Source organism: Eupeodes corollae, chromosome 1 (genome assembly GCF_945859685.1).
Source record: "Eupeodes corollae chromosome 1, idEupCoro1.1, whole genome shotgun sequence".
Classification (NCBI taxonomy): domain Eukaryota; kingdom Metazoa; phylum Arthropoda; class Insecta; order Diptera; family Syrphidae; genus Eupeodes; species Eupeodes corollae.
The window spans coordinates 189,966,077-189,984,045 of NC_079147.1; the positions used below are offsets into that span (position 1 = coordinate 189,966,077).

At 28.3% G+C, this 17,969-nt stretch overlaps 1 protein-coding gene across 4 annotated transcripts in view; it reads right to left on the minus strand.

Annotated features, from left to right (window-relative positions):
- Positions 1-17,969, minus strand: part of LOC129938392 (uncharacterized) — a 49,311-nt gene that overhangs the window by 13,977 nt on the left and 17,365 nt on the right. Inside the window, exon 1 of one of the 4 annotated variants that reach the window (XM_056045923.1) lies at positions 215-470. The exons of the other annotated variants lie outside the window; for them this stretch is intronic. Coding sequence (XP_055901898.1) covers positions 215-242 — 28 coding nt within the window. The 5' untranslated portion in view covers positions 243-470. Of the gene's footprint in view, positions 1-214; positions 471-17,969 lie in introns of those variants that run through there. 4 annotated transcript variants of the gene reach the window in all.

Here is a 17,969-nt window from a genome sequence, read left to right on the forward strand (position 1 = left end):
TGGACAAATTTTGATAAACAATAATATTTTCTCATCGACATTAATTGTTATAAATTTTGTGTAACAAAAACTTCCATAATTATTGTCAAATAATACTGTTCGTTTTCATAAAATATAAATAATTCAAATGGTCATAAATATTGTAAAATAAAAACAAAACAAAAACACTTCCAGAAATCACAGGGAAAAGAAATACAAAATTAATTATGTTTACCTTCAAAATAATAATCGGTAGATTGCATGATGATGACAAACTCAAATTAAATTAAACACACACTTATTCAAAAACAAACTTAAGAAACTATAAAAACTCGCCCACTCACAACAAAGTTAAAATTTTATATATACATTTAATAGGTAGATCTTTGTTAAGGAGTATGAAGAAAACAAACAACTTTGCACATTTTAAACTTTCTTTAAAAAACTATAAATTATTTTATAAATACACGAATAATTATTATGTCAGTGATAACAAACTGGAGTAGAAACAATGAAGGATGTCATTTAACTGAATCAAAATAAAACACAAAATTGATTACACTTCTGTTTCTGTGTATTAAAATAATTGTACTTTGAGATATAATAATTTTTAATCATTTTTTAAAATGGAAAGCTAGACTAGCTTCTTAACAGCTGATTTGTTGATAACTAAATAGTACAAATTAAAGGCTATCGATATGAGTTCCGATCGCCACCGCTGGGCCGATCGCGTAAACATTTTAAAAGTTTTTACTCTCATTCTCAAAGACAAATAAAAAAAATAAGCTTATCAAAATTATATCGTTTTAATTTAAGTAGGTTTATAATTTGTATATGTGATATCAAGCCGGCATTCTAATTTGCACATAAAGTGCCTACAGACGCACACGATACCTTCTGAGAAAAAAGGCAAATACTTAAATAAATTATTTAATCCAAGTCTAATGAAAATACTTTGAAATGTCGCTCATCGTAGTCTTCGCATCTGAAGACTATGAGAGAGAGGTAGAGATATGAATTTTGTTTGTTTTGATCATTTGAGTGTTGCCACTTTATTTTAATTGAAGTAAATTTAATTACATTTTGATTAATTATATTTATATATGTGTTGTATTTCTAATATTTTTATTTTGTTCACTAGGGCGTATACTTATTCTTTTATACTCATATAATTCTTTTAAGTTGAAAATGTTGTTGCACATATTTGTATGACCATTAATAATTATTATTTATTAGAATAAATATTAAGTAAGTATACGCCATAGTGCACAAGAAACAAAATTAAAAAATAAGCTGTTTCGCAAACGTCCAATTTAAAAACACATTTCAGAAATGGTTCTCTGTTTCTGAAACATGTTTTACATGTTACTGGAATTTCTTTAAAATGTTTGTTTCTTCAAGTGTGTTTTTAATCCGAAGTCTTTCGAAACATTTCTGAAACGTATTTCTGTTTTCCATTTCTCTTAAATTCATAAATTAAGTTAAAAACAAGAATTATAAGAAACATAGATACAAAAATTGGATGCATGGAATGATTTCAGACATTTTTTTCGTTCAAAACTTTAACACTATCAAACAAATCAGAAAATTTTCTGCAATCTTGTTGAAACGTTTTTTTAAAACAAGTATGACTTTTTTAAAACAATGTCTCCCGAATATTTTTTGATTGGTGTGTGTGCCTATAAATATGAACAAAATGTAGCAGATGTTTCCAATTGTGCCATTAACATTTTTCTATAATATTCTGCATTTTTGAGTCACCCGAACCCTATTTAAATTTTAATTGTCTTAAAGCGGAAGAAATAATCAAAGTTATTCACACAAAAAGATATACAGATATAAGGCATTTGGTGGCCAATCAATTTGAATGTAAATTATCAATTCTCAGTTTTAAAATTGTGTAAATATTATGTTAACATTTTAAAAACCACTTAATAATACTCGTTAAGATGAAAAAATAACAAATGGAATCAATAAGCAAAATAAGCAAGTAAATAATTATCAACAAATAATTATTCATAACTTTGTCTCACGTGACCTAATTTTGTTTGCTTTTTATATACACATGCACATATTTTGGAGTCTTAAGTATGAACTATTAATATTCGCAGAAATTTGATTAAAATGGGATCTCAATAAGAGAGCAGCAATTGAGCAACACAAGTGGGTACTTAATAAAATTTGGGTTATGACAATAGGATTGCAAAATAATAAAAAATCAAACTCAAGATTGTGATCAAATTTGAGAAATAACTGTGGGAAGCAGAGAGAAGAGATTTCATACTAAAATTCAGTTAATATAAATACTTGGATACAGCAGCATATGAACCTGTCGAGACTGATTCACCAAACCTAGAAATAATTCGTATATTAATGAAAATTGGCGCTTATACTGTTGATATTGTTATTAGCAAGTTAAAAGAAGTCCCCGAAAATCCCACAAGAGGATCAAAAGTTATTAAGGTTTATACAAAGAAAATAGTTAATATTGTATACTAAGGTGTATACGTACTTTTTTTGTTATTATTTTATATTCAAATCATAGAATTAAAATTGATTTAATTATTATTTTGATTCTATAACTAACAGGCATTTAAGGAGTTATTAAGCACCTTCTCTAGTTCAATAAAAACGCACAATAACTTTGCCACAACCCCTAAACAACAATCAAACGCTTTTGCTGAGACATGGTCTCGTAATTCTAATAACTCAAATTTCTCATCAGAATTTAATCCCAACAAAAATCAGTATCTCACATCAACTGTTCTACCCGCTCAAAACGCTGCAGAAAAACGAATTGAAGTCAAAATCACTTCTCTTGAATTAGAAAGTTGCTTGGGTATAGTCAAAGGTAAGACCCTTAGTCGGGATAGAGTATCATATCCTATGCTCAAAAACCTTCCAAAATGCACTAATCTTAGACTCCTTAACCTTTACAATAAATCATCTTGATTATGTAATTTCAAATGCTTTATCTGCTCGAAATCATGTGTCCGTTTTGGCTCTTGATTTTGAAAAAGCCTTCGACCGAATCGGTATTCATCTCGTTTTGCAAAAATTAAGACAATGGGGCGTCGGCCCAAATATTTTCAATTATATTAAATCGTTTTTAACTAATAGAAAATTTTCTGTAAAAATTAGTAATTGCTTTTCTAAAACATTTTAACTTGACAATGGTATTCCCCAAGGATCGCCATTATCAGTAATTTTATTTTCTATTGCTTTTAATGAAATAAATTCTATTATCTCTAAATACAAAGATCTAGATCATTGTGTCTATGCAGAACACAATGCTCAAGAACTCACTAAAAACTTATTTTATAACTTATTAAAAGATACCAATGAATGGTCAATGCTCTCTGGCTCTAAATTATCTCTAAGCAAATGTAAAATCCTTCATATTTGTAAAAAAAAATTGTTTTAATTTTAATCTTGAAATTAATAATGTACAAATTGAAAATGTAAATAGTCTATGTATTTTAGGTTTAGTCTTTCATTGTAAATATAATTGGAAAAACCACTGTACTTATATAAAAAACTCACTAGCAGCTAGACTCAATATAATAAAATATCTTTCATCAAACAAAACCAATGTACACATAAACTCCCGATGTCAAATAACTAAAATGTTAGTATTGAGTAAGATTGATTACACGTTCTCTATCTACGGATCCTCCCCAAAAAACAACATGAAACATTTTCAAACCTTCATATCATCAAGTTGCAAGAAGAAGTATCAACGCCTTTCCAACCAGCCCAAGCAGAAACATTCTTGCTGAAGCTGGGCTTCCAACAATTGAAGAACGTCATTCTAGTGCTATCGCCAGTCTTTTACCCAAATTAACTTTTTTGATGGGATCTGTTATAAATAAAGATATCAAACTGGCTGCATCACTCAAAAGACCCATACGAATCCGTTCTACTATCCACACCATACTGGAAACGGGGAAACAAATGGAAATACCCTATCGATGTAACCAAAAGGAAAATGTTATTTCAGAAATGTATACTTGGGATTTCATCCATTTTTGCTGGATGACAAAAAGTGTTACTAATTTTTAAAGAAATGCTGTTCAGGAAAAATTCCAATACTGATGAAAATTGGTACAAACTATTAAAATACCATCGTTTAGAGATCTTAAAAAATTCCCAAATATCCCAATAAACGTATGTATTTTTCGAATCAGTACCACTAAATAAAAGTTATTCAAACTTGATAATTTCGAAAATTTTCTTAATCAGCACCATGAAATAAAATCAAAGAACGTAGATTTATAGAAACGATTCCATTAAGAGAACATTAAGCATTTGTATACTAAAAAGAAAAACATAATTTTCGAAATATTAACAATTTCTTATCGCAATACTTACTAAAATGTTGCTTGTTTGGAAAAAAATATTGCATTTGTTTTTAGAAACTTGTAAAGTCAACTAATAAGGAATACAATATTTTCAACGGCGCCTGTTGGTATTTAAGAGTTAAAATGAATAAAATAAATAAAATAAAAATGTTTTTCTAAAGATATAATAAATCTACAGTTATTAACAGAAGTACTTTTCTATAAAAAAAAAAAACATTGTTTAAGCACAATCTGTGAAATATCGATATTTTTGACATTCGATATTTTTTGAAACGTCTGTAACTTTTAAGCACTTCTTGCTTGTTAAAACAAGCAAGCTTAATGAGTCTTATGCTTGGAAATATTCGGTACTTTTTGACTGTAATTCCGAGGTGAAATGCCTATTTCGATTTGACTAAAAGAAAGATGCAAGATGTTTTCTTATAAAAATAAATAAATTAAAATAGAGGCTGGGATGCGACCCACACTGATAACTTCCCATCCCTTCTGTCGATTTGTTTTGTTTTAAAGTTTGTAGGTTTCGTTCTGTCTAAAAAAATTATTTAATATCGAAACAATATTTTCTGTGAAATAAAAAAAATTGAAGACAAAATTTTGAATTTTTGAAAAGCTATTTAAGTCTTAAGTAAATTTTTACCAAATTTTTGCATTGTTTTTTTGTTAAGTTTTTGTTTTATGTAAAAAAGCTGTCAATTAGATTTTTCTCAAAATTTTACTGAATGTAGACAACAATATTTTGTAAAAGATAAAATTAGTTTTAAGAAAATATCTCAAAGTTTTGAAAAGATATTTGAATAAAAATCAATTTTTACCAACTTTTGTAAATTTTTGTATTTATTGTAAAAAAAAACTGTCAATTCGATTTTTCTCAAAATTTTTCAAAATGTTGAAAACTATCATTCTTATAAGTTTAAATAAATTGGAGGCTATTTATTTGAAGTCGATATATCTTCTGGTTCTTGAGCTATGGACAACGAAAAAATCATCGTGATCGTGCGGACATACGAACGTACATACATACGCACGCACAGGCATCTTTCTAAAAAAAATTTATTTCTACTCTGGGGACCTTGAAACGTCGAGAAATGTAAAAATTTTCAATTTGACAAATATTTGCTTTGAAAGTTAATAAATTGGGTAGCGTAACAGTTCGTTAAGAACTATTTCTTAGTGATTTACAAGTCTCAATCAATTCTGCTGTGAGGAATGGGTTCATCTACAGTTCATCTACAGCCTCGCAAGAGGCAGTACCCCTGAAAAAACTTTAGATGGAATAGGTAGGGATCGAACCCAAGACTTCTGGCATGACTATAAATACGATTCTTAAAGTTTCTAAATTACCAAACTTTTACACACGAAAAAAAAAAAATAAGTCGAAACTCACCTTAAAAACTTTATACTACATCATGTTTTTAAAATATGTAATTTTTAGCTTTAAAAACAAATCTCCTCATATTCTCAAATATATGTCCAAACGCTTTAGAACAAGGTTAAAGTTGACTGTGTTAAACACTGACTTTTCTAAAGCTTTCGACTAACTTAGCCACGGAATTATTTTATTTAAACTTAAATACCTTAAAAACAGATTCTATGAGTGAAAATTTAGAAATTGTTTTTCAGAACCTTTTGTTGCTCAATATGGTGTTCCCCAAGGAAGCCATTTTGGCCCTTTTCTGTTCATCCTGTCTATTAACGACGTATCTACATGTCTAGGCTCAAGTGAAGTTCTTATTTTTGCTGATGACATGAAAACTTTTAAGATAATAAAGTCCACCCATGATCGTATCCGTTTAAAAGCCGACATTGATAGTTTCACATTTTGGTGTGGAAAAACAGCCTTGCCCTCAACCCTTTAAAATGTTGGACGATAACTTTTACTAAAAACAAATTGTTAGTGTATTTGATTATTGTATATCACAGCAAAAACTCTGTCGCGTCTCCACATTTACAGATTTAGGTGTTCCAACTTAGAATTTATACATCACATTCATTTTGTCGTTAAAAATGCAAGTTCTTTGCTTGGTTTTATAAAACGCTGGGCAAAGGAGTTCAATGTTGCCTATGTTACTCTTTCTTTGTACAATTGTCATGTTCGTCCTCATCTTGAATATGATTTGCAGTTATGGACTTCCTATTAGGAACTTTATAAAAAACTACAAAAAGTTGTATCTCAAAAACTTGACGTGATAAGTTGATTTAGATCAGATTCGAACTACAGCAATCAAAAATCATTTAGTGAAGGAAAATATTGACTCTAAACTTTCATCGCCTCATAAAATTATTGTTGTTAAGATTTCTTGAAAATTTTAGTTAAATTCAATAGATAGTTGTTTTTTACAAAAATTAAAGTTCAAACAAGCCTATTACTAAATTTGTTTAAAGGCGCGAATATCTCCACAGAAGTTCTTGAAATAAGACTTTGTCTCATTCCAAGTTCTTGAAATAAAAGTTTTTCTCATTATAAAAGAATACATTTAATTTTTTTTAGAATAACTTCCGTGTGTATCACATTCCTTCTTAAGAATCAAAAACTTGTACTTGAATAGGAAATATGAACATATAAAGACCTCACTTTCCAACTCAAGCACATATATTTTAATAATTGATTTACATATAAATGTTTGCTTTATAACTTCTAAGGAAAATATGAAAATAATATGAAAATTAAAACTAACCACATATTTACGCTTGATGTTGTGAGCTAACATTCCTCAATACAACTCAATGAAGTGTGTTTTGCATGTTGGGCTGTCGTTTTGAAACTTAACGTGTGAATAAGCTATTACAAAAGTATAACATAACTTACTTATAAATAATGACTTTAAGATCTACTATTTTTTTTATCAACATTAACAATAGTGAAAAAAACAAAGTCAAGTATAAAATTATCTTTGAATCAATATTTACTCTGTAAATAACTTAAGTGGAAACAAGAGAGTTGATGGTTTTAAAAGCTTAAAAACTAAAATAACAACTCAACATTTTTCGTAAAAAGCACTTATGGTTTTGTCTATGCTTTAGTTTCAATAAGAATAAAGTAAATCTAAGGGCATTGTTGTCTAGACAAATTAAATGGCGTACACAAATCATTTAAATTAACTCACCAAGTTATTTCAGTAGATGAACAATACTTTGTTTTTAAGTTCATTTATTTTTAAAGGAGCAAAGATCTAGTATTGAAATAAAGTCTTCTTAATTTATATTCTTTATTTTTGTGGAACAAATGCGTCTTTAGTTTTTTTGAATAGGTAAAATATAAAAGTCAAGTATGCCCAAAAGATTTTATGTGTTTCAAAATGTATGCATTTTTAACAACATTTGCGTTTATTTTGGGAACTAAGATATTTTGAGTTTTAAATTTTATAGCCCAAACACAAACATTAAACAAAAAATGTCGATAATTTTCACTTTCAGAAAGCGAAATAAGATAAATTTTAAAGTGAAATAAATCGAAATGGTTTGCATGCTCACAGTGTGTATAAGCATGTAATGGGGTGTTAAGCTGCCCCTGCTTGGGTTAGGGGTAGATACGAGGTTGTGTATACTCAAAGTTTCCTTAAATTCACATTCTTTCACATAAACTTTGCATACTACCCCATATCCTATAGTGAGTCCTGGCACTGGGTTGCAGGGGTCAGCATGCCCCACCATACATGATTAACTGTTTTTTTTTTCGGCGTTATGATATTTTTAAATTTGGGCGTTACGACATTGAAAGTAAGTTTGGGCGATTTATTTAGGCTATTTTTAGTGATATTTTTAAACGTTTCTCGTTTTGGGCTTTATGTCATTTTATGATTTGGGTTTATGGAGTTGGTTGACAAAATGACGACTAACAATTCGGACATTAATTTTTTAACTTGTTGGGCTCTATTAAGGGACCTAACACCCAATTTCGATTTTTAAGTGTTTCTAATAATGTGTTTTATGTAATCATTTATTTAAGCGCTTTTCTGCTTGTCAAGAGAGTTTACAATAAAATGGCGAAATATGTACGTTAATTTTTGGTCAAGTTATTAAAGTTTTCGGGGGAAGTGTTTCACTAATGCATTGTTCCTCATTTAAGGGCTATAATTGAAACACATGACGCAATATTATACAAACATTTGAAATATTTTAAAAATACATTTCGTTCAGGGGATTTTTATTTGGAATTCGTTTCTTTTTTTCAATTTTGTACCTAACCTAAAAATAACATTGTTTTTAAATCTTGACACAGATGCCCGCACCAACTTAACGATTGGTTTTATGTATTTATTGAGGAAAAAGAAGAGGAAATAAAATAAAGCCTCTTATTAATTTTATTCTTTTACCAAGATTATTATTTTTTTTTTAATAATTAAAATCTTCTTTTTAGAAACTCTTGGCTGCTTCAATAACATAAGACGCACAACACAAACTACGCAAGTATGTATCAATCTACTAGCTTATAACATAATTCCTCATTCTCGATTTTAGTCCAAAAAAACGTAGTCCAAAAAATCCGAAGTTTATCTACCTATAAAAAAGCAAAAATCTAAGTCGTAGAACTTAAATTTTGTTTTTGTAAAAGACAAAAATAAAAAAAATAGTCAAAGGTGATGATGGAACACCAAAATAATTAATTAATCAAAATTATCTTATTTTTCATCAAATATTGTTATGTCAGCTTAAAACGAACATAAACCAGATAAGGTATAAATAGCAGCATTTATTTTGTATCCTAAAGATAAAAACAGACGAAATAATATATCTTGTTTTAAAAAATAGTTACCTTTTCCATCCATGACGAGCAATCGCTTATCGTACTTATATCACACAATTTTGAAGAAATAAGTTATAAACAAATAGAAATATTCATCAATTTAATTTGTCTAATGTAAAATATATATTTTTTTTAATATTTCATTCCTTCGTTTTTAACTAATTTAAACCATTACTTTTTACTTTTTTGAGCACAGTGAAATGCATTCATTTTGAGTGCCTAAAGTGTTTAAAAATACGCTTTTGTCGAACTTATTGAACGAATGAAAATGTGTGTACTCTTTTTTATAACACTAATCTTTTGTGTTATTGGGAAAATATTGTTATTGTTCTTAAATATTTGTAGAGCAAAAAAATGTCTCTTAAGTAATTTGGCAATCGAAAATTGTAACCCATTTTTGCAATATATGTTTGAAATCATCATAAGATTCTTAGAAATATAATGTTTTCTGTTAGCAGAATAACCAGAAATAACTCATGTCATTTTTTTTTGTTAAAAAAGCTGTCAGTAGGATTTTTTTTTAAATTGTACCATCGTCAATGACATCATTTGCAATACAAATTGTTTTTATATTAACATAAATTGTTTGTTTGTAAGTTTGTTGATTTTTTCAAAACTTATATCGATTCCGTATGATATGTAAAAATGAACTTAAAATATCAACTAAGAGTTTGTGTATAAACAAAATAGAACTGAATGGAATATTTGTCACTACAAATATTTGACGAACAAAATAGATATATTATCTAGAATAATTTTAAGCCACTAAAAATAAGGTTCTTAGAAAAATTGAATTGAGAATTATGTGTACAAAAAATAATAAATTGATTTTCGACTCGATTATCTTGGAACTAAGGAATAAGAATTAAATTTCAAAAATCTTTAGAGCGGTTTTCTTTGTTATCATTTTTGTACATATACACTTATTCAGTTTTCTTTTAAGAATATTTTAAGCATGCAGTTATTAACACACGTCATACATTACATTTACATTTTTGATAATCAGATATTATGAAGACAGTGGAGCTCGTGAAAAAAAAATTATTGAAATCGATTTATTAATTTTTGACCAAACTTAAAAATTAAAAAAAAAACAAAAACAGTTCTATGGTGGTACCATTCTGAAGCAATACAAAAATAGTTTTTTTTTTATTGAAATAAGTTAACAAACATTTCAGAAAAAGTTAATAAAAATCTTAAGCATCATTTTTCTGAAAAATAGAATACCCAAGTTTGAACTCAGTTAACCCGATGCGTTAGGCTATAGGCAATACGACTAGGTAGCACAAACTAACTCCTTTATGCAAAAAGTCTGTTCAAAGAAGTACCTATAAGATTTTTAAATATACCTGTAAAATAAGTTTCTCTTCAAAGATATAAATGCCATTTGATTTGTCAAAAAAAAAAAACACTCAATTCATCCCAAGACACAAGTATGCCTAGGACATTTCATCCCGGAAGTGAAATATACTTGTAAGTGTACAATTGTTTGTGTATTCAACTATTTCGTTCAAAGCCTTTTCCTTATATAATTAAATAAAAATATTTTAAGATTCAAAATTTTACCTGAAAAATAAGTTTTTCTTCAAAAATTTAAATGCCATTTTATAAATCAAAAACCCTTTGATTTTTCAATTTTTTTTAAATATATATTGTTAAGGAAATATAAGAGCTTATTCAGAAAAAAAAATAATTGACATCAATTCATAATTTGCTGAGAAAAACAAAAAACAAAAATATGTTTTTCTTATTAAAAGAAGCCAAGTTAAAAATAAAATTTTAGAGAAAATTTTAAAAAATCTATCGGATTGTTTTTGAGAAAATTTCAATTTCCGTTTTTTGAGCAAAAAATTTGTATGGGGGCCACTGTTAGTTTTGATCTTAAAAAACAATTCAAAAAATGCCTAATGGAATCTGCTCAAAACTTTAACTTCTAAGTTTGAACTCAATCGAACCAATGCAATGGTAGGCTGTAGGAGCGTGGACAGACAGACAAAACAGACCGGACAGAATCGCGGGACCCACTTTTTTCGACTTCTCTACCATCGTAATATCATGTTTGATTAAAATCTCGAGTTCGAAATTTTGCACGAATGCAAAACTTGACATATACATACCTACATATGTATGTACATATGTAGTTGCTATATGTCGTAAGCAGAATATCTTACGAAAAATTTGATATTACCTACTACAAAAATAATTGTATGCAACGAAAAAAAAAACGTTTTTACTTGCGATTGTTTTTTTTAAGTTTTGCTTATTTTTTTTCTCTAATTGTTTTTTTTTAATATAAAAAAACATTGTATTGCTCCAAAGAACCGTTATTTTGTTTTTGAGTTTTCTCAATAACTTATTATCCGATTTCAATATTTTTTTCTGCAGAAGCTGTTTTACTGTCCTTATAATATTTTATAATACGTGATGATCAAAATTGTCAAAATTATAGTTTCTGATTTTTAAAAAAAATATTTGTATTTTTAACTTCCCATAGGAAGTTATTTTAATGGGCCCGATTTGTCAAATTGAAAATGTTGGCACTTCTCTATGTTTCAAGGTCCCTAGAGTCGAAATAAAAGATTTATAGAAAGATGACTGTGCGTGCGTGTGTACGTACGTTCGTACTTCCGTACATTCACGATGTTTTTTTCGATGTATATAGCTCAAGAACCAGAAGAGATATCGGCTTCAAGATGCAGAAAAGGCTCTAAAGAAAATTGATTTGGTGTTTTTTTTTTACCATAGCAGTTTTAAAAAAAAGGTGAACATTTTGGTTAACCCTAAATATCTCACGAACCAATAATAATAATATTATATATTGTAATGCGATACCAAATTTTTGTTTCCAGTTTTTTAAGATTTATAAAAACAGGCAACATTGTTTTTTTTTAATATACTGGATATTAAAAAACCAATGTTGCATATTTTAATAACTAAAGAAAACTGTAAACTAAAATTTGTCACCTCCAAAATTTTACGAATAAAAAATAATTTCATCTCCAAAACAATTTTGTGCAGCGAAAAATAAAAGTTTTAATATCTGTTAAATTTTGAGAAAAAATAAATTGACAGTTTTTTTTATAAAAAAATAAAAACCTAAAAAAACATTTCTCAACATTGATAAAAATTGAATTTCGATTTAAATATCTTTTCAAAAACTTGAAATAAGTTGGAGGTAATAATCTCAAGTTTTTGAAAAGATATTTGAGTCGAATTTTCAGTTTTACCAACTTTGAGTAACCTAAAAAAGGTTTTTAATAAACCGTGTATTTGATTTTTCTCAAAATTTTGACAAATTTTAAAAACATTATTTTTCGTTGCACTATATTATTTTGGAGATGAAATCATTTTTTATTCGTAATTATTACTTTAGAGGTGACAATTCTTTATCTCAGTTTTTTGTTTTATAAAAAACCTTTATTTGGATTAAAAAAAAAATATATATGTTTGGTATCACGTTACAATATATAATATAAAATTTAATTCAAGTATCTAGCGACATTGGTTCGTAAGATATTTAGGTTTAACCAAAATTGTTACCTTTTTTTAAACTGCTATGGTAAAAAAACCACCCACGCAATTTTCTTGAGAGCCCTTTCTGCATTATTATCTATACAATAAAATTTATTTGGAATCGATATCGCTTCTGGTTCTTGAGCTATGGCGGGGACGAAAAAAAATCACAAACGTATGGACGTACAATATGTAGTACCCGTAGCATGATGGTTAGTGCGTTGGACTGTCATGCAAAGGGTCTGGGTTCAATCCCTGCCTGTGCCACCTTAATTTAAAAAAATAATTTTCGCGGGTACTGCCTCTTGCGAGGAATTGACAAATCCTTCAAGAGTAATTCTTGTCATGAAAAAGTGCTTTCTCAAACTAGCCGTTCGGATTCGGCCTTAAATAGTAGGTCCCTTCCATTCCTGACAACAGTACTCGCACACAGGAATGGTTGAGAGTTGTAAGTCACTAGGCCCTGGTTCACAACGGACTGTTGCGCCACCCCATTTGATTTTTTTTTTGTATGGACGTACATACACACACACGCACAGACAACTTTCTAATAAATTTGATTTCGACTCTAGGGACCTTGAAACGTCGAGAAATGTCAAAAATATTTTTTCTGATTTTTAAAAGAATATTTGTATTTTCTTTAAAATTCGATATAACAAGTTGCTAATAAAAATTTTTAAAAATTAAGTATTTTTTGAGAAATCAAGTTTTTGATAGTTTACTTTTTTTAAAGGAAATATTTTCAAACAGACTGTTTTGATTCAAGAGCAAGTTCGTCCGACCCAGTCGTGCATTTTATTGGCATTTGAGTTTATATTTAGAAAATGAGAATTAATAGTTTTTGTACACTGAACAAGAACCTACAAAAAAAAACTATACAAAATTAGTAAATAGTTATTTTCGACTCCAGTATCTTGGGAAAATATAAAGCAATTTTTTCACACACAAAATAACTATTTATAACTTTTTACAAAAAAAAATAAATCGTAGTGAAAATGTCAGACTAACAAAAAAAAAACTTGTTAAAATTTTGAAAATAAAAGAAATGACAATTTTAATTTGTTTTTTAAATAGTTTTTTCTTTACAATATCATACCGAACATTAGGGGGTTCCATTTTAATGTGATAAAGTTATAAATATTTCTCAGTTATTTAACTACTTGAAAGACTTAAGTCGACAGGTTTTCGCCTTAAACCCTTTCTTCTATAAAAGGAAGATCCGAGTTTGGTAGGCTTTCTACATACGAGTATAGGCACAATAAGAAAGCACGAAATTTTCATACGCAGAAAAGTTTGGGTTTCAGTTTTGCTAACAGCCCTAAATATTTCAAACTCAAACTCGTAATATATACAAATGAAATGATATATTTTATATTTTAAAGATCTTTATGTGTCATACTTAGTTTATAAATCCACCCCTGGATAGCTCAACTTCAGTATGTATGTAATGTAGGCCAGCTCTGAACTTGTTTCTTCTTTCTTATTCCAACCAAATTCCTATAGATACATTTCAGGTTCACCCATATGTAGGTACCTATTTCTTGTTCCTTGTTTACTTTTACTATTTTTATCATAATTAATAAACGACAACAATTTAAAGAAAAATAGAATGCTAATTATTGACAAAAACGTGTTTTTCTATCATTCTCGAAAACAAATCTTTTAAAAATATTTGCCTGTTTATGAACTTTAAACAATATTTTAATTCAACAAACGAGGCATACAAAATAAAAATAACAAAGAACCACAAATTTTAAAACAAAACAAAAAAAATTAAATATACACAAAATAAATATTACAGAAAACTTGATGAAGCAAAAGAAATAAGAAAAAACAAAAACAAAATGCGGAAGGTCATTTATTTTATATAGGCACCAACTTAACACAATGACGATTGCGAAATAAGCGTATATCCATATCTACATAAATATAATACCTATACTCATCATTTGTAGCGTAGCGTGACATTTTTGTTGTCTTGTACAATGTACACCCATTCAAATGGTATTTTTATTGAAACAAAATAATATTTATACAAATTTAATTATATTTACTCATAAGGTTCCCCTTTTGAATGAAACAATGTCACAGGCCAGATGCATGTTGAAGCGAGGATGAAATTCAAATGAAAAAGGCATAATAAATATTTTTATTAAAAATGCAGATATAAATTAGGGTGACCAGGTTTCTTGTTATTAAAATCCGAAATATCTTATAAAATAAAATCAAAATGAAAAAAGAGGCTGGGATGTGACCCACACTGATAAATTAACATCCCATTTGTCAATTTGTCTTGCTTTAAAGTTTGCGGGTTTTCGTGTTTTGCAAAAAACATGTCAGTTGAATAATGTTTAAAAAATTTAAAATAACCAACATTATTTTGCATATAATGATATAGTTTGATTTCGAAATCTATTTTTGTTAGAGAGAATTTTAGACGAAAACCAATTTTTACAAGCTTTAGAAGCATTTCTTATAAATTTGTATTTCTAAAAAAATAAATTGAATGAATGAAACTTATTTGAAGTAAATAATCTTCTATTGTTCACGAGATATTTAGAACCGATATCTCAAATTTTTGAAACAATATTTGAGTCAAAAAGGAATTTTTACGAACTTTTAGCAATGCTTTTGTAGGTATTTATTTTTTGCTTAAAAACTAAATTGGATTATTCTCGACATATTACTGAATGTAATATTTCCAATTAGTCAATATCTCAAAGTCCTGAAAAATATTTAATTAAAAAATCAATCAATTTTTTAGGCTTTTAATTTTTTATAAAAAAATGTCAATTGGATTCTAAATTTGGTTTAAATATCTGTTTTTGTTCAAGAGATATTAGAGTTGAAAAATAATTTTTTAACAGCTTTTAGTGGAATTTCATTGAAGGTTTTAGTTTCTTTTAAAAAGTTAATTTTTTTAATTTTATCGATCATTGGCATATATTTTAAACATTTAAAACCTATTCTAATTCATTTTTAAATTCAAAGTTGACTCTAAAAATAAGTTTTACAATTAGTGTTCACTTTTTGACAGTCTTAAACGATATAAGGTATACTCTAACTCTTAAGCACTCCCTTAACTTTGGAAGCAACAAAATGCTTCTTTATCTTTTTTACAGTATAGTTTATCTATTTGAAATTTGTTATTTCATACAAAAAAATTAAAGCAAAATGTTTCCTCAAGTTCAATATTTTGATAGTTTCGAAAATTATGTCCTATTCGAAAGAAGTCGAAAGTGTTTAAACTTCTCGTTTGTCCATTTAAAGAGCTTGGAGATATTGAATTTTACTCAATGTAAAATTTTTATAAAACTACGGTTCTTTTTTTAGTTGAAATTCTTTATATTAGGGAGCCAATAACAAATCGGTGTTTTTACCATTTTACCAGAAATGGAAGCTTCTGTGACTTAATATTTATTTCAGATTCTACATATGTATGTATGTTCGAGGAACTGTCGTAGGTACTTGTAATGCTTGGCACAGAATCAGTCGTCTAAATTTTTGACGTGTTCAAATTTTCATTTGATCTATTTCAAAGTGACGATATGTAAAAGCTTTAGGTTCATACTGATTGTTTTTCTCTTCTCGACAGATTTTGTTGCATCAAAATTCGTTTCTCGATGTTCTTGTTTTCGGCTAGTTTTTAAAGGAACTTCTTCACCATTACTGGATGACATTGAAGGCAAATCACTTAATGTGGCGATGTTACCAACTGGGTACTCTGCCGATAAACCATTAATTTTTGTTTGCGTTTTGCTAGTGCTCTTCTTTTGTTCGACTTAGTTTTCAAGAACAAGTGTTCTTCGCCATCAATTTATTTGATATTGGTGGTCTGTTATTACTACATTTTCATGGGAAATTATCACTTTGTTATTTTTGTACAGGATGTAGAGAATTTGACGTTTGTTGTTATTTTATTAGCTGTCAATATTAGGGGTGTTTCACAAAATGTTTCTATAATTTTGTTCAGCAAGTTTCTTCGTTAGAAGAGCTTAAGATTAAAAAAAAAGAACTGCTTTAACTAGAGTCGTCAGCTTTATTGCGATAATTGTTATTATAAGATAAAATAAGTTTGAAGCCAATATCACTTCAATTGTTACTTCGAAACAACGAGAGCACCTTTGGGCTGAGTTATTTTCTTATAAATACCTCGAAAAAATGGCTACTAAGATTTTACAGAGGTATAGTGCTCACTAATTTAAAATAAATAAAAGTGAAATTCATAAATACATGTTTGTTTTTATGTACCTTTTGGTTACAAGAAGCCCTAGACATTGGATAGACAATTCTGGTATCAAAAATTATGACACTATAAAGAAATGACTCATAGAGTATTAAAAGTATTTGTTTGTCCATATGGTACTTCTTCTGCTAAGTTACCAAAAACAGAAAATGCACATAGCTACCCATAAGTTATGCAGTGGATGATGAGGAAGAACAAAAAGTCACAGTCTTTTTCTTCCTGAAATTGAAGAACTTGAAACTTGGAAGAAGCAGCCTATTAAACTTTATCAAAGTTTCTAATGGCTAAAACGAGACAACCCACAATATCATTGTTAGCCACTCTTTTAGGAAAGTTTAATACTTTAGGGTATCACAATGGATCTACATTGATCTTTCTGTTGCGGTACAACGTCATCAATCGCCATTCTATCAACCTAACCTACGGTATTTCTAGTTAAAACTACGACTTAGACTTCTTCATGAAGCACATTTTAAATTAAGCTTAAATTTCTTGACATCCTTTATCAACTTTGCCAAAAATATGGAACAAAAGTTCTGATCTGCTTGTAATTTGAAATGTTAAAATTCGTCTAAAATTCTTATATTATTCGCATGTCTGCGCAGGTACCCCAACAAAAAGTTTAAATATCTTGGATGTAATCCAAAAAAGTGTTTGGAAACTGATAGACGTTAGAACTATAACTTAAACATTTGCCACGTTCAAACAAACACTGCGACAATGTTTCATACCTTTTGTTGTTTTAACGATATTTTTCAAACAATGTTCCGTCGAATTAGTCAACAATTCATGCGTTGTACTCTACGCACCCTTCCAGAAATGCTCATCAGTGTATCTTGAGCTTAATTTACAATTTACTGTCAAGTATGGGGATACTTTTTTTAACCGCACATCGAGAATGTTAAATGCTTAAAAAGTTTCCAAATTTTTAAAAATCGGTACAAGTAATAATGACGCAATCCAAAAAAACATGGCATAAAGCCTCAAGCGAAGAAAAAAATGTATTTCAATATGTTTTTATTTTTCGAAAATTAAAATTTCTTGCTGTAAATGATAAAACCTTAAGTTTTTTGAATGTGGCTTTCACATTATTTTAAAGTAGGGATTGCAATTTAATGGGATTAAA